This window comes from Triturus cristatus, chromosome 7 (genome assembly GCF_964204655.1).
Source record: "Triturus cristatus chromosome 7, aTriCri1.1, whole genome shotgun sequence".
Taxonomy (NCBI): Eukaryota; Metazoa; Chordata; class Amphibia; order Caudata; family Salamandridae; genus Triturus; species Triturus cristatus.
Window position 1 is genome coordinate 372,870,785 of NC_140590.1, and position 17,570 is coordinate 372,888,354.

General features: G+C 42.9%; 1 protein-coding gene across 1 annotated transcript in view; it reads right to left on the minus strand.

The window, feature by feature from the left end:
• Positions 1 to 12,166: 12,166 nt before the first annotated feature.
• The window catches only part of UBE2S (ubiquitin conjugating enzyme E2 S), a 32,825-nt gene continuing 27,421 nt past the window's right edge, over positions 12,167 to 17,570 (minus strand). The window contains exon 4 of the mRNA XM_085616542.1: positions 12,167 to 12,673. Coding sequence (XP_085472668.1) covers positions 12,386 to 12,673 — 288 coding nt within the window. The 3' untranslated portion in view covers positions 12,167 to 12,385. The remainder of the gene's footprint in view (positions 12,674 to 17,570) is intronic.

A 17,570-nucleotide genomic window follows, 5' to 3' on the forward strand; every position in this document is an offset into this window, starting at 1 on the left:
AACTCTTGCGCTGGTCCATTTCCCTGCAGGGAATGGACTTCACCGTGGAGCACCGACCAGGCCAAGACCACGCCAACGCGGATGGCCTGTCCCGCTTTTTCCGCCTCGACGAAGAGAGCCCCCAAGGAGATGGGTGACTCTCCCCGCCTTCAGCTGGGGGGGGGACGCATGTTGGACAGGCCACACAGGGGGCTTGCTCCCTCCCCGCACGACAGGGCCCAAGCTCCGGCCCACCAGGCATACCCCCGCGACAAGCACCTGTACCCCGTCTCCCGACGGATCTCCTGCCCTCGGACCACTACTCCTCACGGGGTCCAGCCCCTCAGGCTTCCCCGGCCGGGTCAAGCCTCCATCTTGGGCCCTGCACCACGCGGCCGCGTGGCCGCACCCCGACCCCAACCCCGGGCCTGGCCGGCCCCGACATCCCGGCACCACCATCCACCCAGGAGGTGAGCGGACCACTTGGCAGGTCAATGGGAGGACGAGGTGTCAAAGGCTCTCCCCCGCCAGGTGCCGGTCGCCTCCCGCTCCCCCAGGCACTGGCTCCACCCCCTGCTGGGTGTCTGGACACCTTCATCCCGGACCCTCCGACCTCCAAGTGCGAGGGTCCGGACATCAAAGGGCACCAGCCCTATAACTGGGGCAGCTCCGGAGCAGGAAGGCAGTTGTATCCTGGAGTCGAGAGACACCGAGTGAACTCAGCCTTGACGGTCTACTGGCGCTGCCGTAGCCCGCTCTTGTGACCCATCGTTCTGCCTGCTGCCGCGGCCTTCTGCAATCTCCATCTTCACCGGGACCTGCTGCCGCGGACCGTACATCGACCATCTTCCTGGGACCTGCTGGCGCTGCCGCGGCCCGTTGTACCAACCATCTTCACCGGGACCTGCTGGCGCTGCCGCGGACCGTACATCGACCATCTTCCTGGGACCTGCTGGCGCTGCCGCGGCCCGTTGTACCAACCATCTTCACCGGGACCTGCTGGCGCTGCCGCGGACCGTACATCGACCATCTTCCTGGGACCTGCTGGCGCTGCCGCGGCCCGTTGTAACGACCATCATCACCGGGACCTGCTGGCGCTACCGCGGCCCGTACCACCTAACCACCAAGCTCGAGGATTGTGAGCTCATCATCTCATCCGAACTACCTGACTGGTAAACAGACTGTCCCGCTACCCCCCTTTCCTACCTTGCGAGACTCGAATCGAGGGGACCCCTGAGTCCAGACCTCCTTGTACCATTCAACAGTACCTTAAGAAGTGCTTATAAAGAACACTGAACCTTATCCGTGTGTGGTATCTGTCTGTTGGGGGGGGGGGGGGGGAAGTTACTTGTCTGTACGATCGCTGGAGACGGTTCTCCCCGGAGACCTCTCCCCCTGACCCCGGCCGACCCTCCCGGTCCGTCTACCTTTTCTAACATCCGGGGTTAGGAGGAGAGAGGGATGGAAGGGAGGGGGTGAGAGGAAAGCTGCATGGGTAAACGGCTTAACTCTACACAAAACCGCCAGGGTTTTAAGGGACCCCTGCTTCTTCCGGTCAGGGCCAGGTGAGCTTCTAATGTGGCAGCACGTATTGCTGCAGAGTGGAAGGCCCTTCACAAAGGTTGACTTGAAATCTTTCTGATGATAATTGCTGTATTTTGGTTATAAATGGGTACTGATTGGGTGAAATCTTTCCTCAGCGTTACTTTGTGTAACAAATATCAAAATAATGAAGCAATGCTATCCCAAAATACGCGGCATCACATAACCTCATTTACATTTTCATCCCACGCAATTTAGTCAACCGGTTTAGACATTTTTGTCAGGAGGGGGTCCTTACGCCTCAAAATGTTGACAGGGGGGTCTCGGTATCCAAAAGTTTGAAGACCTCTGATCTAAGGGAACAAGATGTAACCAAACCTCTAAAAGCTGATACATCGGGTATGTCTTAAAGTGCAAGACATCAACTGTGCCAATGCATTAATATTAAAAAAAAGAAAAAGAATCTGCGGTATAATATTTTTTTAATTTTAACGTGTGCTCTACAGTTTTCTTTCTATATACCATTTTAAGACAAGAGACCAAAAGGCAGATCAGGCAGGCAGTTGCCGGAATCAGAAAGTGGAATTCTCACCACTTGCATGCTGCCGCCATGAGTGATGCTTCACTTCTACTGGGAATGGGGCAGGCAGGGGCTGTACAGCGGGGCAGGCACTGCTCCTGTGGCACAGGACAAAGTCGTGCGTAAGGCTGCCAATGTTTCCCCTGCTTGTTTAATCCTCCTTTTTGGTGCTTAGATGTGGAATGGGAGTTTATAGTTTCTTCAACGCAGCACACGCATTCAACCTGTGGTAGGGGTCGGCTTTTTAATATGGGACAAAACCTTTACAAATCCCGTTCACTGTAATCTTTGACGCTAGGCATTTTGCTGCAGATGTTATTCAATAAAGCTGGCCCGTTACACAGCTCACTCAATAAACCAGATTTTCCCATAGAGTCAGGCGGTGGGCTATGCTCATCTAACACACTAGGAAGGACGAAGCTTTGATCAGTACCATCTTAGATTTTTAGCAGCAAGTTTTACACAGGGCTTCTCAGTAATTATAGTTCTGTAGACCAGCTGTCGAAGTTCATTAAAAAAAATAATTTAAAAAAAACAAACATACGAGAACTTTCCATTCTGGAGTTCGCGGCAGTCACTCGCGGCTTGATTATCGGTTCACTCAAGCGCAGTATATTCAATACTTCAGACTCCTCTGGCTTAGCTAGGGGGATATCTGACTCCCCGGTAATATCTTTCTTTGGAGCGAATATACTGCGACAACCTGGTCCCATCCGGATTCAGCCGTGGCTGCTGAAAATCCCGCATATCAGAGACTCCTTGCAACGCGGATTATTACTTTGGGGCCCACTTGACTCAATTATTAGGAACACTTTAAATTATGAATAGGTTTGCCAACGCTGCGCGTTGATCACATGGGTTGCTCTTCATAACATGGACAATGTGCCACAGCTTTGTGAAATAGTTAGTTTTCGCTGTGATAGACCTTAGTAGTACACTCTGGAGTAACGAGGTTTCTACTGGAACGTCTGAACATACACCTACTGGTTAAGCATTGATTCTCGCTAATGGCATTAGCCTGCTGTTTGGCAACCGTTATGACCGTTGCAATATTACGTTACTAATACGTGAGCTTAGTTTCACTATTTTAAGCTAGTCACTAACTGGCGAGGCTATTATTAAACATCTGCTTGGTGTTTGCCTTTCTTCTACATCAGCGTTGCACATAGTGTTATAAGAATACTGTTACCATCTACTATCTTGATATTACTACGCAATTAACGGACAGAAGCTTCTAGCCTTTTCCTTGTCAAGCAGGTGATCGTGTGAGTTTTTCAAGTATACGCTCCACAGATAGACTTAACAGTCTGACAATTGGAGGGATCGATACACCATGTCCACCACAAACTTGCCTGTGCTGCTGTAAGAATGGGAATGTTAGAGACTTTACTTTCATTCATGGAGTAGATCCTCTCCAGTGAAAGGTATCTTTAGTACATTATTATTCAGCAATCAAAATTTTCCCCAATGGACAGTTCAGTCCGAAATTCAGTGGCACTTAATGGGAACTAGTTCTGAAGGAACGACAATGCAATTGCCTCTTCGATGTAAGAAAAATATGAGTTTGCAACTACATGGAGTATAGACAAGATCTTAATCAAACGCCACAAGAGTCAAGAATCTTCATACAGACTTCACAGTGCGACTCAGGGATATAACTGCATTTGATTATAGCCAATATAGTTATTTCAATGACCGTGGGACAAAAGTTAAACCAAGCCAGAATTGATGATATTAAACTGAACATAAAACAGGAGTGCCTTAAATATTTTCATAAAGCTAACTTATCCAAATCTAGCTTGGCTTGCAAACTGGTACTGCGTGTACCAGTTACTATTGTCAGCAATAAGCATAGTTTCAGCCTGACTAAAACTGGTAAAGAGTTACATTAGATCCACAATGACAGAAAAGTGATGAAATCATTTGATGCTCATCATTAGTGAAGCAGGTAGCACGGATGAACTGAACTTGGACAGCGCAGTTAAAAGTGGAACATTTCACAGGATCAACAAGCTTCAGTTTAAGATTCTGGTTTATATTGCTCCAAAGCAACAAAGGCTTTTTTTTATACAGGTTCTACATTTTAGGATGTTGGTCCTCTACCAAGATTGTAGATGGTCACGTATTGTTATAAACGCAACGTGCAAATCCGAAGTAGAAAGAAGGCAATCACCAAGCAGATGTTTAATATTAGTATCACGTTAGCAATTAACCAACATGCGCACACCACACCCATCACAGCGATTAGTAGTTTCTTCAAAATTGGCAGTAGCCAGTAGTTAGTTCAAGTTAGGACCAACTTTTCCCATAGAGAAATTGTTTATTTTGCTAATAACTGATACCTTTTAATGAATCTTCACAGAATTTCCCACCAAAAGTTGCCTAGTTCTGTACAGAAGGTTTTGGGGTGGTCAAGTAGAGGCAGAGAAAAAGGGTAGGTCCCCCAAAACATTTTTCCCCACGCAGAGTATGGGGATTTAGCAATTATTAGACACTTCTAAAAGCCAAAACCACTGAATGGATTTACACCAAATGCATCAGAAAGCTAACTTGGTCCAGAAAGAGACCTTTTGTGATAGGTTACAAATCTGTTCAGTAGATTTGGAGTTAAAGATATAAAACATTGTATATCTAGGGGCAAGGGTACCCGCGGATCCAATTATATATTAGTTACATGGGAGTTATAGTTCGGTTCATGTTTTAACCACACAAAACCATAGAAATTCAGCAGTTATACTTATCTGAAGAAACTACATGTTGCCTAAAGTTACTTTGCTCAAGAAGTTTGAGTTTAACATAATTAGAACTACTACTGTAGAACTTATTTTTTTGTCGTAAAAAGTGAACCTAACTAGAACGTCCCTGTAACCTTTTTTTCCCCAGTGTGTGTGTGTGTATATATATTCCCAACCAAGCAGTAGGTTCCAATTTAGTGGGCTGGGATGTACAAAGGAGGGAGACTTATAGGTAGCTCATGAACTACTCATTGGAAATGCGACTGTTTTAAGATTTGCTGGTATATTACTGGTTTAATCTCAGATTTTTCTACCACAAAACTACCTAGATTTTGGTGTGATCAAGATTCCACCTTTAACTATGTAACCAAATAAATTCACATTTAAAAGCTTCTAGGCAAACTCAATGTCTCATTTGACCTGGGCGATGTGAATGTTCACTTTCCTAGAATTTTAAAAACTCGAAATCATGTTCCCGAGCTAAAAGGCAGGAGTCTATATATCCGGTCTTAAAATGCCTTAAATTTAGTACTCTCATTTTGTTTGGTTTTAGCCGGAGTATCCCTAAAAGCGAATGAAATTGGTAGGTAACCATGTTCCAAGAATGTTAAAGGCTCAATAATAAAATTTAAAAAAAATCTACCTGGGAAAGGTGCGTTTTATTGATAAGGTCTGTATTGTAATACAAAAGAAAAATAACCAGTTCACAAGCCAATTCTCCAGGAGCCCTTCAAATAGAGGTCAAACTGTAAACAATCACTTGTGCAATTTTAAAGACATTGACGGTGTAGCACTCCATTCATGGGTAGATTAAAATCCACTTGTGCAAAATTAAGCCTCAGTAGGAAACATTTTCTCTTTTTCAGTCTTTCAAAACAAAGACACTCACATATGGGGGACATACATATGCTTGATATATAGGCATCAAACCTGAAACTTAGATCTCTGAAGTCAGTATTTTTACTTTTTTTGCTAATGCACTGGAACATACAATACTACCTACCCATAAGCAACTAATTTTCTTTTTATCATTCACGTTTCCTAGATGAGCACGGCATCTTATTTCAGACTACAATATTAGTCTAGCAATTTAATCTTCGTGCAATGGTTTAAATACTTGGAATCAAGAGCTAAAATGTTACTCATTCTTGAGCTGGTCGCTTGAGTTCTGTAATGGCATGACAGGAAATAAATTGACCCCGTGTAGAAATACCTTTTAAATTTGTGGTAGAACTTTTTACATAGACATGTAAATAACCACAGAATGGTGGAGGTAGTCAAACACTTGGTTTATGGCTCACACATATATATATATATATATATATATATATATATATACATACACAGGATTGGTCTCATGGGCCTTACATAGTTCACGATCAATTATGCTAAGTCAGATATTTAAATTTTAAAAAAACTGTAAAAACTAAAACTTTGAACTAACCTCACTCCTACCCTTCTCTTAACCCATCTAAAATTGGGAGCCGACAATTTAAAATACTATTGAACGTAGACATAAAATTTAAGGACCATGCATAATCTTTAGAATACAAAACCTTTAATAGCCCTGCATGACAAGCTAGATCTGAAATTTTGCAAAGCTATCAGAGCCAGGTGCAACTAAACAGCTAGAGATTAATCCTATAACATACAATAGCTATTTCGAGGCAACAGCTGTATGCTTAGCACGAAGACAATAAGTGTACTAAGGCATAGGACAATAGTATCTGGAAGCCAGCAGTCACGATGAGGACAAGCAGAGTGATGAATTTATATACAATAAATAAGACTGACTTGGAGCGCTCTTCCAGATACCACACTGCACCATCTCTGCTCAATCTTTTTCTTGACAGATTTGACATCTATACTATCCCCCTAAATGTGCCCATTTCGGCTTTAGACCAGTTTAAGAAAACTTCCAGGGTGTTTGGCTTATGGAATAGAGACATTTAGTGCCCCATCTTCAAAGGAGCTAGCAAAAACCAAGTTAATTCTCTTATCCCTTTTCTCAGCACTAGAAATTATTTTCTGAGTGGACTTTTCTTGCACAGTCCTGTGAAATCGAAGACATTTGGTAGTATGATGCTGTAAAGTCTAAAGCACTCTAAATGTGGGACATTGGAAATGTGCATCTAGTGCTTGTATGTGTGAATACTAAAATTCTCTGAAAGTCTAGAGATAATCCTTTTGAAATCCAAGCGCACCCTACTGAAGTTTGCCAAGTCTTCCAAACCTTTACACCAGAAACGCATTGGGACCCCTAATCTATTTTACAAACTCGTTCATGTGATACCTTGCAAAGCCTTGAGGTGTAAAGCTGGCTGTTTCAGAGCGGCGATTAATTTATCCTCCAGGCACCCTATTAATTTTGCTTCACTGATTGCAACAGCGGAGTCCATAAAAACTCTACCCATACAACCTATGCATCAGTTAGTCTGAAGTTCAGGACTATCTACATATTGATCATGGAATGTTTTATTTGATGTGAAAGAAGGGTATTGGATATTTTATCTACACCCACATCGAGACTGTCCCTTTTGCTCTTTCATTTAATAGTCAAAGTAGTTCATAGTGGATAGCACTTCGGCATTTGTAGTGCAGAAAAATGCCATTTAGCTTGACAATCCAGTTACACTGTCAGGAAAGAGTTACTTTAGCCTGAAAATGGACATCAAAACAATCACAAAGAAGGAATCTGACTTGCCATATGGAGGTTCACAATTGTAAATGTAAGTCCTAGGTGGTCACAAGGCAATTCTTGAGCCACTTCCGATGAAACCTTCTAGATTACATATCTGACCTTATAATGAACACCCCAGGGATAGACATCTCTAACAGTCCAAAGAAAATGCAAATATTGTGCTTACGATTGGATGGTAGAATTCTTCACATGGTAAGACTAAATAACAAACCTTGATATTGGTGTTGATCTAGGAGTTGAAAGTAAACTAAATCAGTAATAACACATTTTTCACATATTAAGTTTGTTTGGAGGAGAATCTGGTGCCCTGGCTTTTTGTTTAGGCCTGACCTCACACTAATCTAATGTTTGCACAGAGGTGCAAGTCTGTCCCTGGACACGAGTGAGGCCCTGGACCAGTCTTTTGACATTGAGCAAATCAGGTGTGTACTCATTTTACTGACACTGTACTACTGTCAGTCATGGTTTTAGCATCTAGAGCAGTGGAAGCAATGTTCCAAGTTTTCAGAATCCATAGTAATCGTGCTATGTCTGTGTAGCTGGACTGAGCACCTACCGGCACCACTCAATCTCACTGCTCTGAACAAACCCAGACCCTAACGCTAACATCCCAAGTGTAGGTCGTACTTCTATGCAGCCTACATCGTGTGAATGGGTCAGCCAGATAGGTTATTTCCCAGGACTGGGAGTGTATTGTTGACATTCCTAGAGGCGAACTAGACACTAAAGTGAGAACAGGGTTTAGAGAAAAAGGCTTCTATAGAAACTCAACTACGCCTTTTCAAGTGAGCAGCTGCTGATTCTTTTAATAGCACTGCCTTTTTAATATATATCGGGAGTTAGACTAAAGTCTGTATTAAGGTGAAAGGCAGACCTTTTCAGTAAAGCCAGCCTTTTGCTTCTTCCCTGATCACTGTCAAGTGTGGCTGTTGATAGCTAGGTTCAGAAAGTTCACATCTTTGTGCCTTTATTGGGGGTGATCAGGGCCGGAGACTACCCTGCTTTGAGAAGTATCACTAAACCAAATCAGTGCCTGGAGAGCAGCTCAAAAGGACACCTGAAAGAACCATAGACCCACTTGTTTTCATGCTCTGATGACCAATGTGCAGCCAAAGCTAGTGTTACCCAACATTCCAGAAGTGAGAGGTCACCTGAAACCGTGCCTTGAGCTAAAACGCAGTTTCTTTGACCTGAAGTGCCTAGAATCCAGCCTACCTGCAGGTGGTGTATTTAACCAAGGAGTGCCAGAAGCAGCTTGACCAGATGTGTGTGGGTCAGCAAGGGGATGTGGAATCAAATATGTATGCCCCGAGGAGCATGGGAGCAGTCTACCTTCTAGCGATTGTAGATTGTAACTACAGACAGAAGTGGGCGACACTGGACAAGAACTGTGCCAGAGAGACTGTCGCCACACCAAAATATGCTGGTGAAGCAATGTGCTGTCACCAGGAAACTGCCAGAGGCAGACCATGCTGGCCCCATCCAAGACTACACGAGACAAATTATGCCACTACGACTGAAGACCGCATCCAATATGGATTCTACTGCAGCTGCCTTTGTGCCAGTGAACATCGACTGTCCATATGCAGCACCCCGAGACCTTGAAGAAGCAGTTGTAGACGTCCGCTTGCCTGCAAGGATGTCAGACAGCAGCCCCTGCTGTGACCCTACTCCAGATTCCAGGCAGTCTAGAGCAGACGTGTTCTCTCAGAAGCATGACAAAGCCACACTACCTAAGCCGCCAGTGACTGCTTGCCATCAATACTACAGAAAGTCAAGTGCTGATGGGATTGTACTTGGTCCAGCTTTGCAGCGCCATAACCTGCTGGACACCAAGGCAAACAAACCAAGCCTTTGCAGCAGTCCCTAACAGGATTGGACAATGTTGAAGTAGGCAACTGCTAGGTTAACACCCAAGATTGTCCCTGTCAAATCTGTGTCCTATAAGCAGGGCCACTAGACTCCTGCAATTGTGTGGTCGCAGCGATTTTTGCATAGTTATAGATTTGCCGCATTTGCAACATAATCCATCAGCTGCCGCATATTGTCCAGATTCTAACCCAATTTTATTCCAGCGCTCACGTGCAAAAAGTTACTAAAAATTGGACAATGTGTCGCTGAACAGAGGAAGGCTCTTTGCAAAGCTGAACTGATTGCCTTTGTTGCTCATTACTACATCTGGGTAGTTAAGTGGTACTAATTATGGTGCAACCAACACCCATGACGAAATAATGAAGTAATACTATTACAAAATATGAGGCATCTTTTGACTTTTCTTGCTGCATACTTTAACCATCCCGACCCATACTTTGGCCCTCTCCTGTCGCATAATTCCAGTGTCCTGGCCTACAAGGATTAACTGGTTATCTTGCACTGAGATTTAGCTATCAAAGAACTAGTATTTTTTTTCTTTTCTACCTTATTGGATGTAACATATAGCCAATATTTAGTTACCTTTGACTGCATATAGGAAATGGGAGGAACAATAAATCTAAATACTTCTAGAATTGATTGAAGTTAGATCCTAAGCAAGAAGGATTTGGATTCACCGCCCAATCTTGGAACCACAGCGCTTTCTCTGTGGTTTGCCCAGAATAAGGAGAAGTAGGAATAAACTAAAACATGCTAGCTCGCACTTCAGTATCCTGCTATTTCAATTGCAAAATGCGGAAATCTGCTCTTTTACTCCCATGTTCTATGGATTCTTTGAAGAATGAAGAAAAGTTGAGATCGATGGGCTATGTTTAATCATTACCCGAATCTTTTGTGGTATAACCCTCACTACTGGAAACCCTTGGTGAACATCATGCCGAAAAGATCTTAGTTATACTTCATTCACTTTTATGAACATCCAATTTGCCCAACGCTGTGTTTAGCAGCTATGAGACTTAGGTACAATTATTTACAATTGCCTGGCATCACAATAGTAAAAGCTCACCAACTCCTCACTTTTTAATGGTATGATGGTTTGGTTGTTAATTTACTCCATGTTGAAAAGATAATCAGTTTTTCTAAAGTTCATGCAGCTAGTCTAATGATTTAGGTCTTGCTCATACAAATTCAGATTGGTCCCCTATTCTTACAAATACTTTATTAGCCTTCGAGGTCAGAAGTTGCAGGTCAGAAAATAACGTTATTCTGTACAAGGGGTAAGTTTTACTTTGCCATACCTTGTGGCATTTTGATAGTTTGACTTCTAAAAGATGGTACTTATAATTTGACCTTGGTGCTTGGTAAGAATATAAGATCAGGCTTTTTTACACTGGGGAGAGACTTTCCTTACACCACATTAGTAGAATGTAATTGTATCATTTACTAGTCACTGCTCAAAAAAGCAAATCTATGACTTTGAATGATCCCAACTTTTCCCTAAAGTTAAAGAGTAGGCATCTGTTGTTTAGGAGATACAATTAGGTAATATTTCATCTAATATCTTTATGGGAAGTAAATGATGGCTGTGGAAGGCACTCCGAGGACAGAATCCATCTCATTAATCTTCAATTGGAATAATAACTATCAAACCGCGCTGTTCTCCCTGTTAATTGCAATGTCCTCATCTATACCTTTGGGGTTGATGGGTTTTGACTTGTCTTGCAAGTGGTGGCCAAGGCCCTTTAGGAACTGGACTTAACAAAACATTTCCCTTCAATTCTGAAGGACATCCATCTGGAGGAGGTAGAAGCCACTCTAGGACAGTAAAGGCAATGTATTCCTGGAGCCATCATGTTCTTAAAGGAGTCAGAAGGCACTTCGACCATTGGTGTAATGGAAGAGGCGGCGGGGGGTTAATGAACTGTAATAGCGAGGCTCTATTTCAGAAACTTCCTTTTTTAAGAACCACAGTAGAGATCATGTCCTCCAAAAAGGTATAACTACCAAAGAGGAGCCCAGTTTGGTTTTGAGGTTTTTACTTATTACCTTTACAATCTATCCGATAACACTAATTTTTTGAGATTTTTGGAAAGAAGTTCACAATCATATTGGGCAAACACTGACATTACCTACAGAAAATGATCCTTTGAGATAAAATTCAAGCTTTATTTTCCAGTTCTCAAGTCTGTACTGACAGTGTCGAGTGTCCCACATAAGCAGGATCCAGGTAAGAAACGCACTACCCGTCGTATGCAATAAAACATTACTCCCCACCACCACACGCGTCTGGTAATACTTCCTTGGCATCATTAAACTGGTGTAATTTACTGCACACAGGATGAGATCAAAGCCTCATCGCACTGGCTGCTGGATAGTTTGTGCAATGTGAATAGCATGTTTAAAATACGGTTACATTAATTCCGACACTGCTGATCGCTGAATCCCTAGCTTGACAGGTGCCAGCATGCAAATCTACAAAGCCTTAAACTGTGGAAAAGGGTCACTTAAATTCAATTTAAATTCTGGATTGAAGTGCATCTGTCATACTGTGCAATACAACATTCAATATTTGAGTGCACTCCATGACCAAAATACACGTTTGACAAGCACCCCCCCCCCCCCCCCCCCTTCCAGGTGTATTCTACCTTCAGCCACTGTTCCACTTATTTTTAACAAATAAATGATGCAAATCACTAAATGGTCACCAAATTGTGTTCAACAATCATGGCTTAAAGACAATAAAAACCAAGACAAGACTTTAGAAAAAAAGGACTTTAATAGATTTTATAATTTAAATAACTTAATATTCCAAAAAGAACTATGACAAAAAATTTTAAAAACATGTGAGGAAAATGTAAAAGATACGTTTTATTGTGTTGCCTCAAGTCCTTCCTCCCATCCCGCCTTGAACCCAAAGTTGACACACTGAGTTCACTCCATGATCTGGAAACCATTGTGCGATCAAACCTACAGCACCTAAAGCCTCCTCAGAGCCCTTTTTTTGTCAGTTTTCTTTTTGGCCGCTAGCTTCTTGTCCCTGTCACCAGCATGCTTCTTGGCCATGGGCCCGTCCCCATTGATCGCTCCAGAAGAAGAGCATGGGTCAGTTGGGTCCTTGCAACGTAGGCTGGTTACCTGTGCATGGATTTCTGTGAGAAGACGGGCACGACTGGCATATTCTTCATAGTTTTCAAGCAGGAGGCGCCCAGCCTCCTCGTTCAATGCAGACTCTGGGTTTGGGTGAATCAACAAACACTTTATGGTCTTGAAAGAAAAAGAGGGGGGAAAAAAAATTATTATTTGCCAAGTCTGTAATGATGCAAACATACGCATTAACAAATGCTCAATTGCTCTGCATTATTCAGCCAATTGTTTGTCAGGAATTATCTTTCTAATAAGCTTTTTGGTATTGCTGACCATAAGTGGAGCCATAAAGGCTCACTAGAACATGAATGGTCCTTGCCTCTGAGTATCTTTAAATGCATTATTTCTTATGGTAAGGAGGGATTGTGCCATTGATTTCAAAGACACCACAGGGGGTGGGGGTTCACTTGTGAATCTAAAATGGTTTCAATGACCACAAATTTGGTTACAGTTAACTAGTTTATTTTGCAATCTAAATTCAGATGTTCTACAGTCGTTACAAAGCAATATTTCCCCACCATGGTAAGAAGTGTTTTAATACGGTGACCTAGTGATTCTGGTGACAAAATAGTTTGTTCTAATTTTTGGCACTTTATTTCCGCTCAAATTAAGAGTGCCTCTACTTTAAGCAGAATGAGTGTTTTAAAAATTTGGCCACCATAGAAAAAATAAGTGTTAAACAAAGTTTACTAACTACAATGCCCCCACCCTTTCCAACAGTGCAAGAAACCCTGAGCCACATGATACTTGCCCCCAATCAACTGTATTCTTCCTATTTTGCTTTTTAAAATTTGCTTGGGCAGAGCTAATTTAGGGTAGGTAGCTTACCTCTTGCTCGTAAGGGCTGTCCACTACTGCCGGTTACCAGGGTGAGAATTTGGGTTAGGTTTGATTAGTTTGGAACTGGTGTTGAAAGGGTGGACTTTTCACATCTAAACGTTTATATTCACCTGAACCTTTAGTTGGAGCCCAATGTTTTGCTTTTATGCAATTCGTATATTATTGGTGCTATTCTTGTAGGTCTTAAATATCCATATAATCCAATATGCATTTTTCAATTAAAATGCATGGCAATTCCAAAGCAAGAAAAAAAACAGGAGAACCATAGTGATGGCGGTAATGGTAACAGTAAAGAAAGCCAGAAGGAGGTACAGAAAGCATTGTAACATGATTATCTAAATGTTGCAATTATTTTCAACCCCCAGAGGAACTCAGTCACTTATTTAGGCATTGCATTTTATGACTGGTCTAAATTGGACAACGTTTAATGTAATCATTTATTCTATTTAACATCTTTTTACCTTAAGTGACCAAGGAAACCTCATACTGTACGATCCTTAAAAGGAAAGTAATTTTATCAATTAAAATATTGCGAACCTTGATCAAATTGTAGGCATTCCACCTCAGACAACTACTGTAAAAATAAATTTTAAAAAATGCAATTTGGCCTGATTAAGCAGCAATTTCTCTTCCATTTACAATACCGGAGGGAAATACTGGCACAAAACCAGGTTCTTTACCTGTAACTATTTTTCCAACAGTGCTACCTTTTATATAGTCACATGCCCCATCAGGGTGGGAATCCCTGGTACATCAAAATAGCAGCATTCAGCTTAAAGTGCACAATAGAGTATATAATGTAAAAATGCCAAAGGCCTGAAACAGTATGTTCAGTAATGAATCCACCTCATTTGAAAGAACCCAAACTTTAGCCAGTGAGGAAGCTTAGGCACCCCATCTCTCCTTTTAGGCCACCATAGCTCTGATTTCAAAGCACAAGTGTGAGAATCAAATAGGATAGGGAGGATAAGCGTTGCACGTAAATATATAAAAATACCAGTGTTAAGAACTGGAGTAAGTAATTTCTTCAACGCTGCAGGTCCTTCACATGCCATAATCAGAAAAGCAAGCTGTACACAGTAGAACAAAGAGTGCAACGGGCTCATCTTTAATGAAACTGGTTTCTCAGGACTCCCTGTCCGACTGCCTAGTCAGCTTTTGTGTCCATGTCGAGGCAGTAATGCTTAAACGTATGCCTGCTCCCCCAGATGTATTTCAAGGTCACCTCAGTATAGAGTGCTGCATTGAAGCAATGCCAATGGAGGCATGTGCCACACTCTTCCCTTGAGAGGAGATTGGCTTTGGCATGACAAAGCAATTTAGGCTGAGATTCAACAAGCTATCCCCATTTGGACAAGGCTGGACCTTTTCGTGGTTGAGCAAGTTATGCAAGTAGCTCGTCCAATGTGCACATGTCCTTTATATATATATCGAATGAGGCATCTACGCAAGTCCAAAGAATGCAAGGGTCTTTCTGAGGGAGAGGATGGATTGGGAAAGAAGGATCCAAGAATGACAGGCTCATTGAAATGAAAGCCAGTAGGCACTATAGGAATGAATTCAGGGTTGGTTGCCAAGTATTTTGTCCGCCGAGAACAAGCGAAAGGGTTCTCGGATGGTGAACGCCTGAATTTCTCCCACTTTAACAGATGTCAGAGTCAATAGTAGTTCTGGCTACCATAAAACACATTTTAAGTCTACTTCTTTTATCAGCACAAAAGGTGGTATCAGCTGACTGAGAACTGTATTAAGCTCCCAAGGACCCAGAGGATACAAAAGAGCTGAAAAGCGATTTAATGATCATTTGAGAAAACAGTCTGGAAATTGCAGTCAGATGAACTCTGACTGAACATTTAAGAGCACTTTTGCCCAAAGTTAACAAATATGGCAGCATCCGAGAAGGCTTTATTTGAAGTAGATGACCATTATCCCTGCACCAGATACAGAAATGCTTAAGCTTAGCATTGCAAGTCTTATTGACTGCTGGAGTACGAGCCAGCAGCAGAATAGGTTTACACTCTTGTGGGAGCCAGATGGCCAAATTCTAGATGGTCGGGTACCATGCGGTCAAATTCAGCAACTTGGGACCATGATGAAGAATCTTTCCTTTATGTCTGGACAATTTCCTTGGATGCACCCTTACAAGATTGGCTGAATGTGCTGCCAACTGCAGCAGCTTGCTATGCCAGTACTGGCAAGGCCACACTAGAACAATGAGGATCATTGGTCTGCCTTTGCCTACAACACACTGGGGATCAGGGGAAAAGTAGGAAAGGCATTAGAAAATATCTTCGACCAGCTGATCATAAAAGCATTGTCCATCGTCCCTGGATGCCAAAACCTGCGTGTGAAGCATGTGCATTTTTTGTTGTTCAGAGGCCAACAGATAGATTGCGTAGTGAATCCACCGGTTTCTATTCTAATTTGGCATTAGTGACAATCTGTCATTTGCCATCTGAGTTCCTCCACCTGATCGTTCTGGCAGATGTTACACAGCAATGTCCATCTTGTGAAAAATGGACCAGTTCCACAGCAGCGGAGCTTCTGAAAGGAACTTGGATCAGGCCGCTCTGCTTGGCTATGTAGAACATGGATGTTTTGTCAGTTCGGATTAAGACAGCCTGACCTGCGAAGCTGGGGAGGTACACTTGTAAGCCTGGTTTTACGGCACGAAATCCCAACACACTGATGTGGAGCTTTTTCTGTGCATCCGATCAAAGGCCTCTTTTAGAAAGCTCTTGCAGGAGGGCTCCCTACCTGTACCTGGGTGCACACATGGTGGGCAATAACCTGTTATTGGTAGAAAAGCAAGACCTGCTTTCAGTTTTCTGGAGGTCTCCACCAGAGCTGGTTTCAAGCACCTTGAGACGCGTAGTAAATCTACCCATGGGCCTCCCACCCGCTTCTATTGCAAACCCAGCTCTTGCTGAACAGGTCTCATGAAGCGTGCAAAATTGAATGAGCCCTATACATGATTACAACATACCTATCAGGGACTTGTAGCGCCTCACTTTGCTTTCCAACAAATCTGACATGGTTTGCAACTTTCTCTTTCTGTCAATGGAAAGGCTGTCCTCAACTGAGCGTCTAGTATTGCTCCCAGAAATTGGATCTTTGTTTAGGGTACCCACAATGATTTCCCCGTTCAAAGTGAGACCTGATCTTCGGAAGAGATAGATGCAAGTATTTGTTACTATGTTTGCCATCCTTGTCTGGCAGAATAGATGTTATTGGTTCTTCTATGAACCGCAGAGGCAATTAATAAATCTGGTCTAGTATGACCAATGGGGCAAGCTGGTTCTGAATACGGAGCTTTGCATTTCTTTTCCAGACGAGGCATCATAGCTGGAACAGTAGCAGGTGCCTTCAATAACTGCAGACCTTCTGGCCTGACAATCTAGAATAGGCATGGATTTATCGTATTTCCAAGGCTGCTGTCAGAGAAAACAATCGATCTACAAAGGTCATTGTTAGTTTGAATTTCTTGGCAGCTCTTTCAATCAATGAAATGCAGAGATGGCATCTGTAGCATATTGTGGAAATGGCCAATCGTTTCCCACCAAGGGCAACATCGGCTATTATCATCCCTTCCATCATAGGATGGCAGTTCACCCTCCTCTCCTTCCATATCAGAATAGGTAGAACCATTAGAGTAAACATCATCCAGGTCTCCTCCATGGACTGAACCCCTTGGCGTTGGGAGGACTACCCAGAGGCGAAGCTTGTAAAGGAGCAGGTTGAGGAGGCTGAAGGATGGGCGCAGCCGGCAAGCCCATGCTTGGATTATTAGTTGGTTGCTGCGTAATAACAGAGTATGGTAGTCAACAGTTTGGTGTGTCTTCTCGCTGCAGACTACATGTTCGATGCAATCAGTGTCCGCATAGAAAGAAAGCTTGACGCGGATGGTGTCTTCACCGATGGGAGTGAAGTCTTTGACGTCAACAAGGTTTCCATTGAAGACCTTTTTGTCACAAGTGTGGCGCTTTGATTCTGGTTTGTTCGCAGAGGAGGTGGCTGCAAGCGCTGTACCAAATAGATCATGTTCGGGAAATCAACAGTATACTCTTGAGTGATGCCTTCATTAATGAAAGGGGGCATCTCCTTTAAAAAGGAGGAAAATTCTCCTTATTGCTAAGAAAAAATGACAACCTCATTCCACTGTCTTTAAGACTCTTAT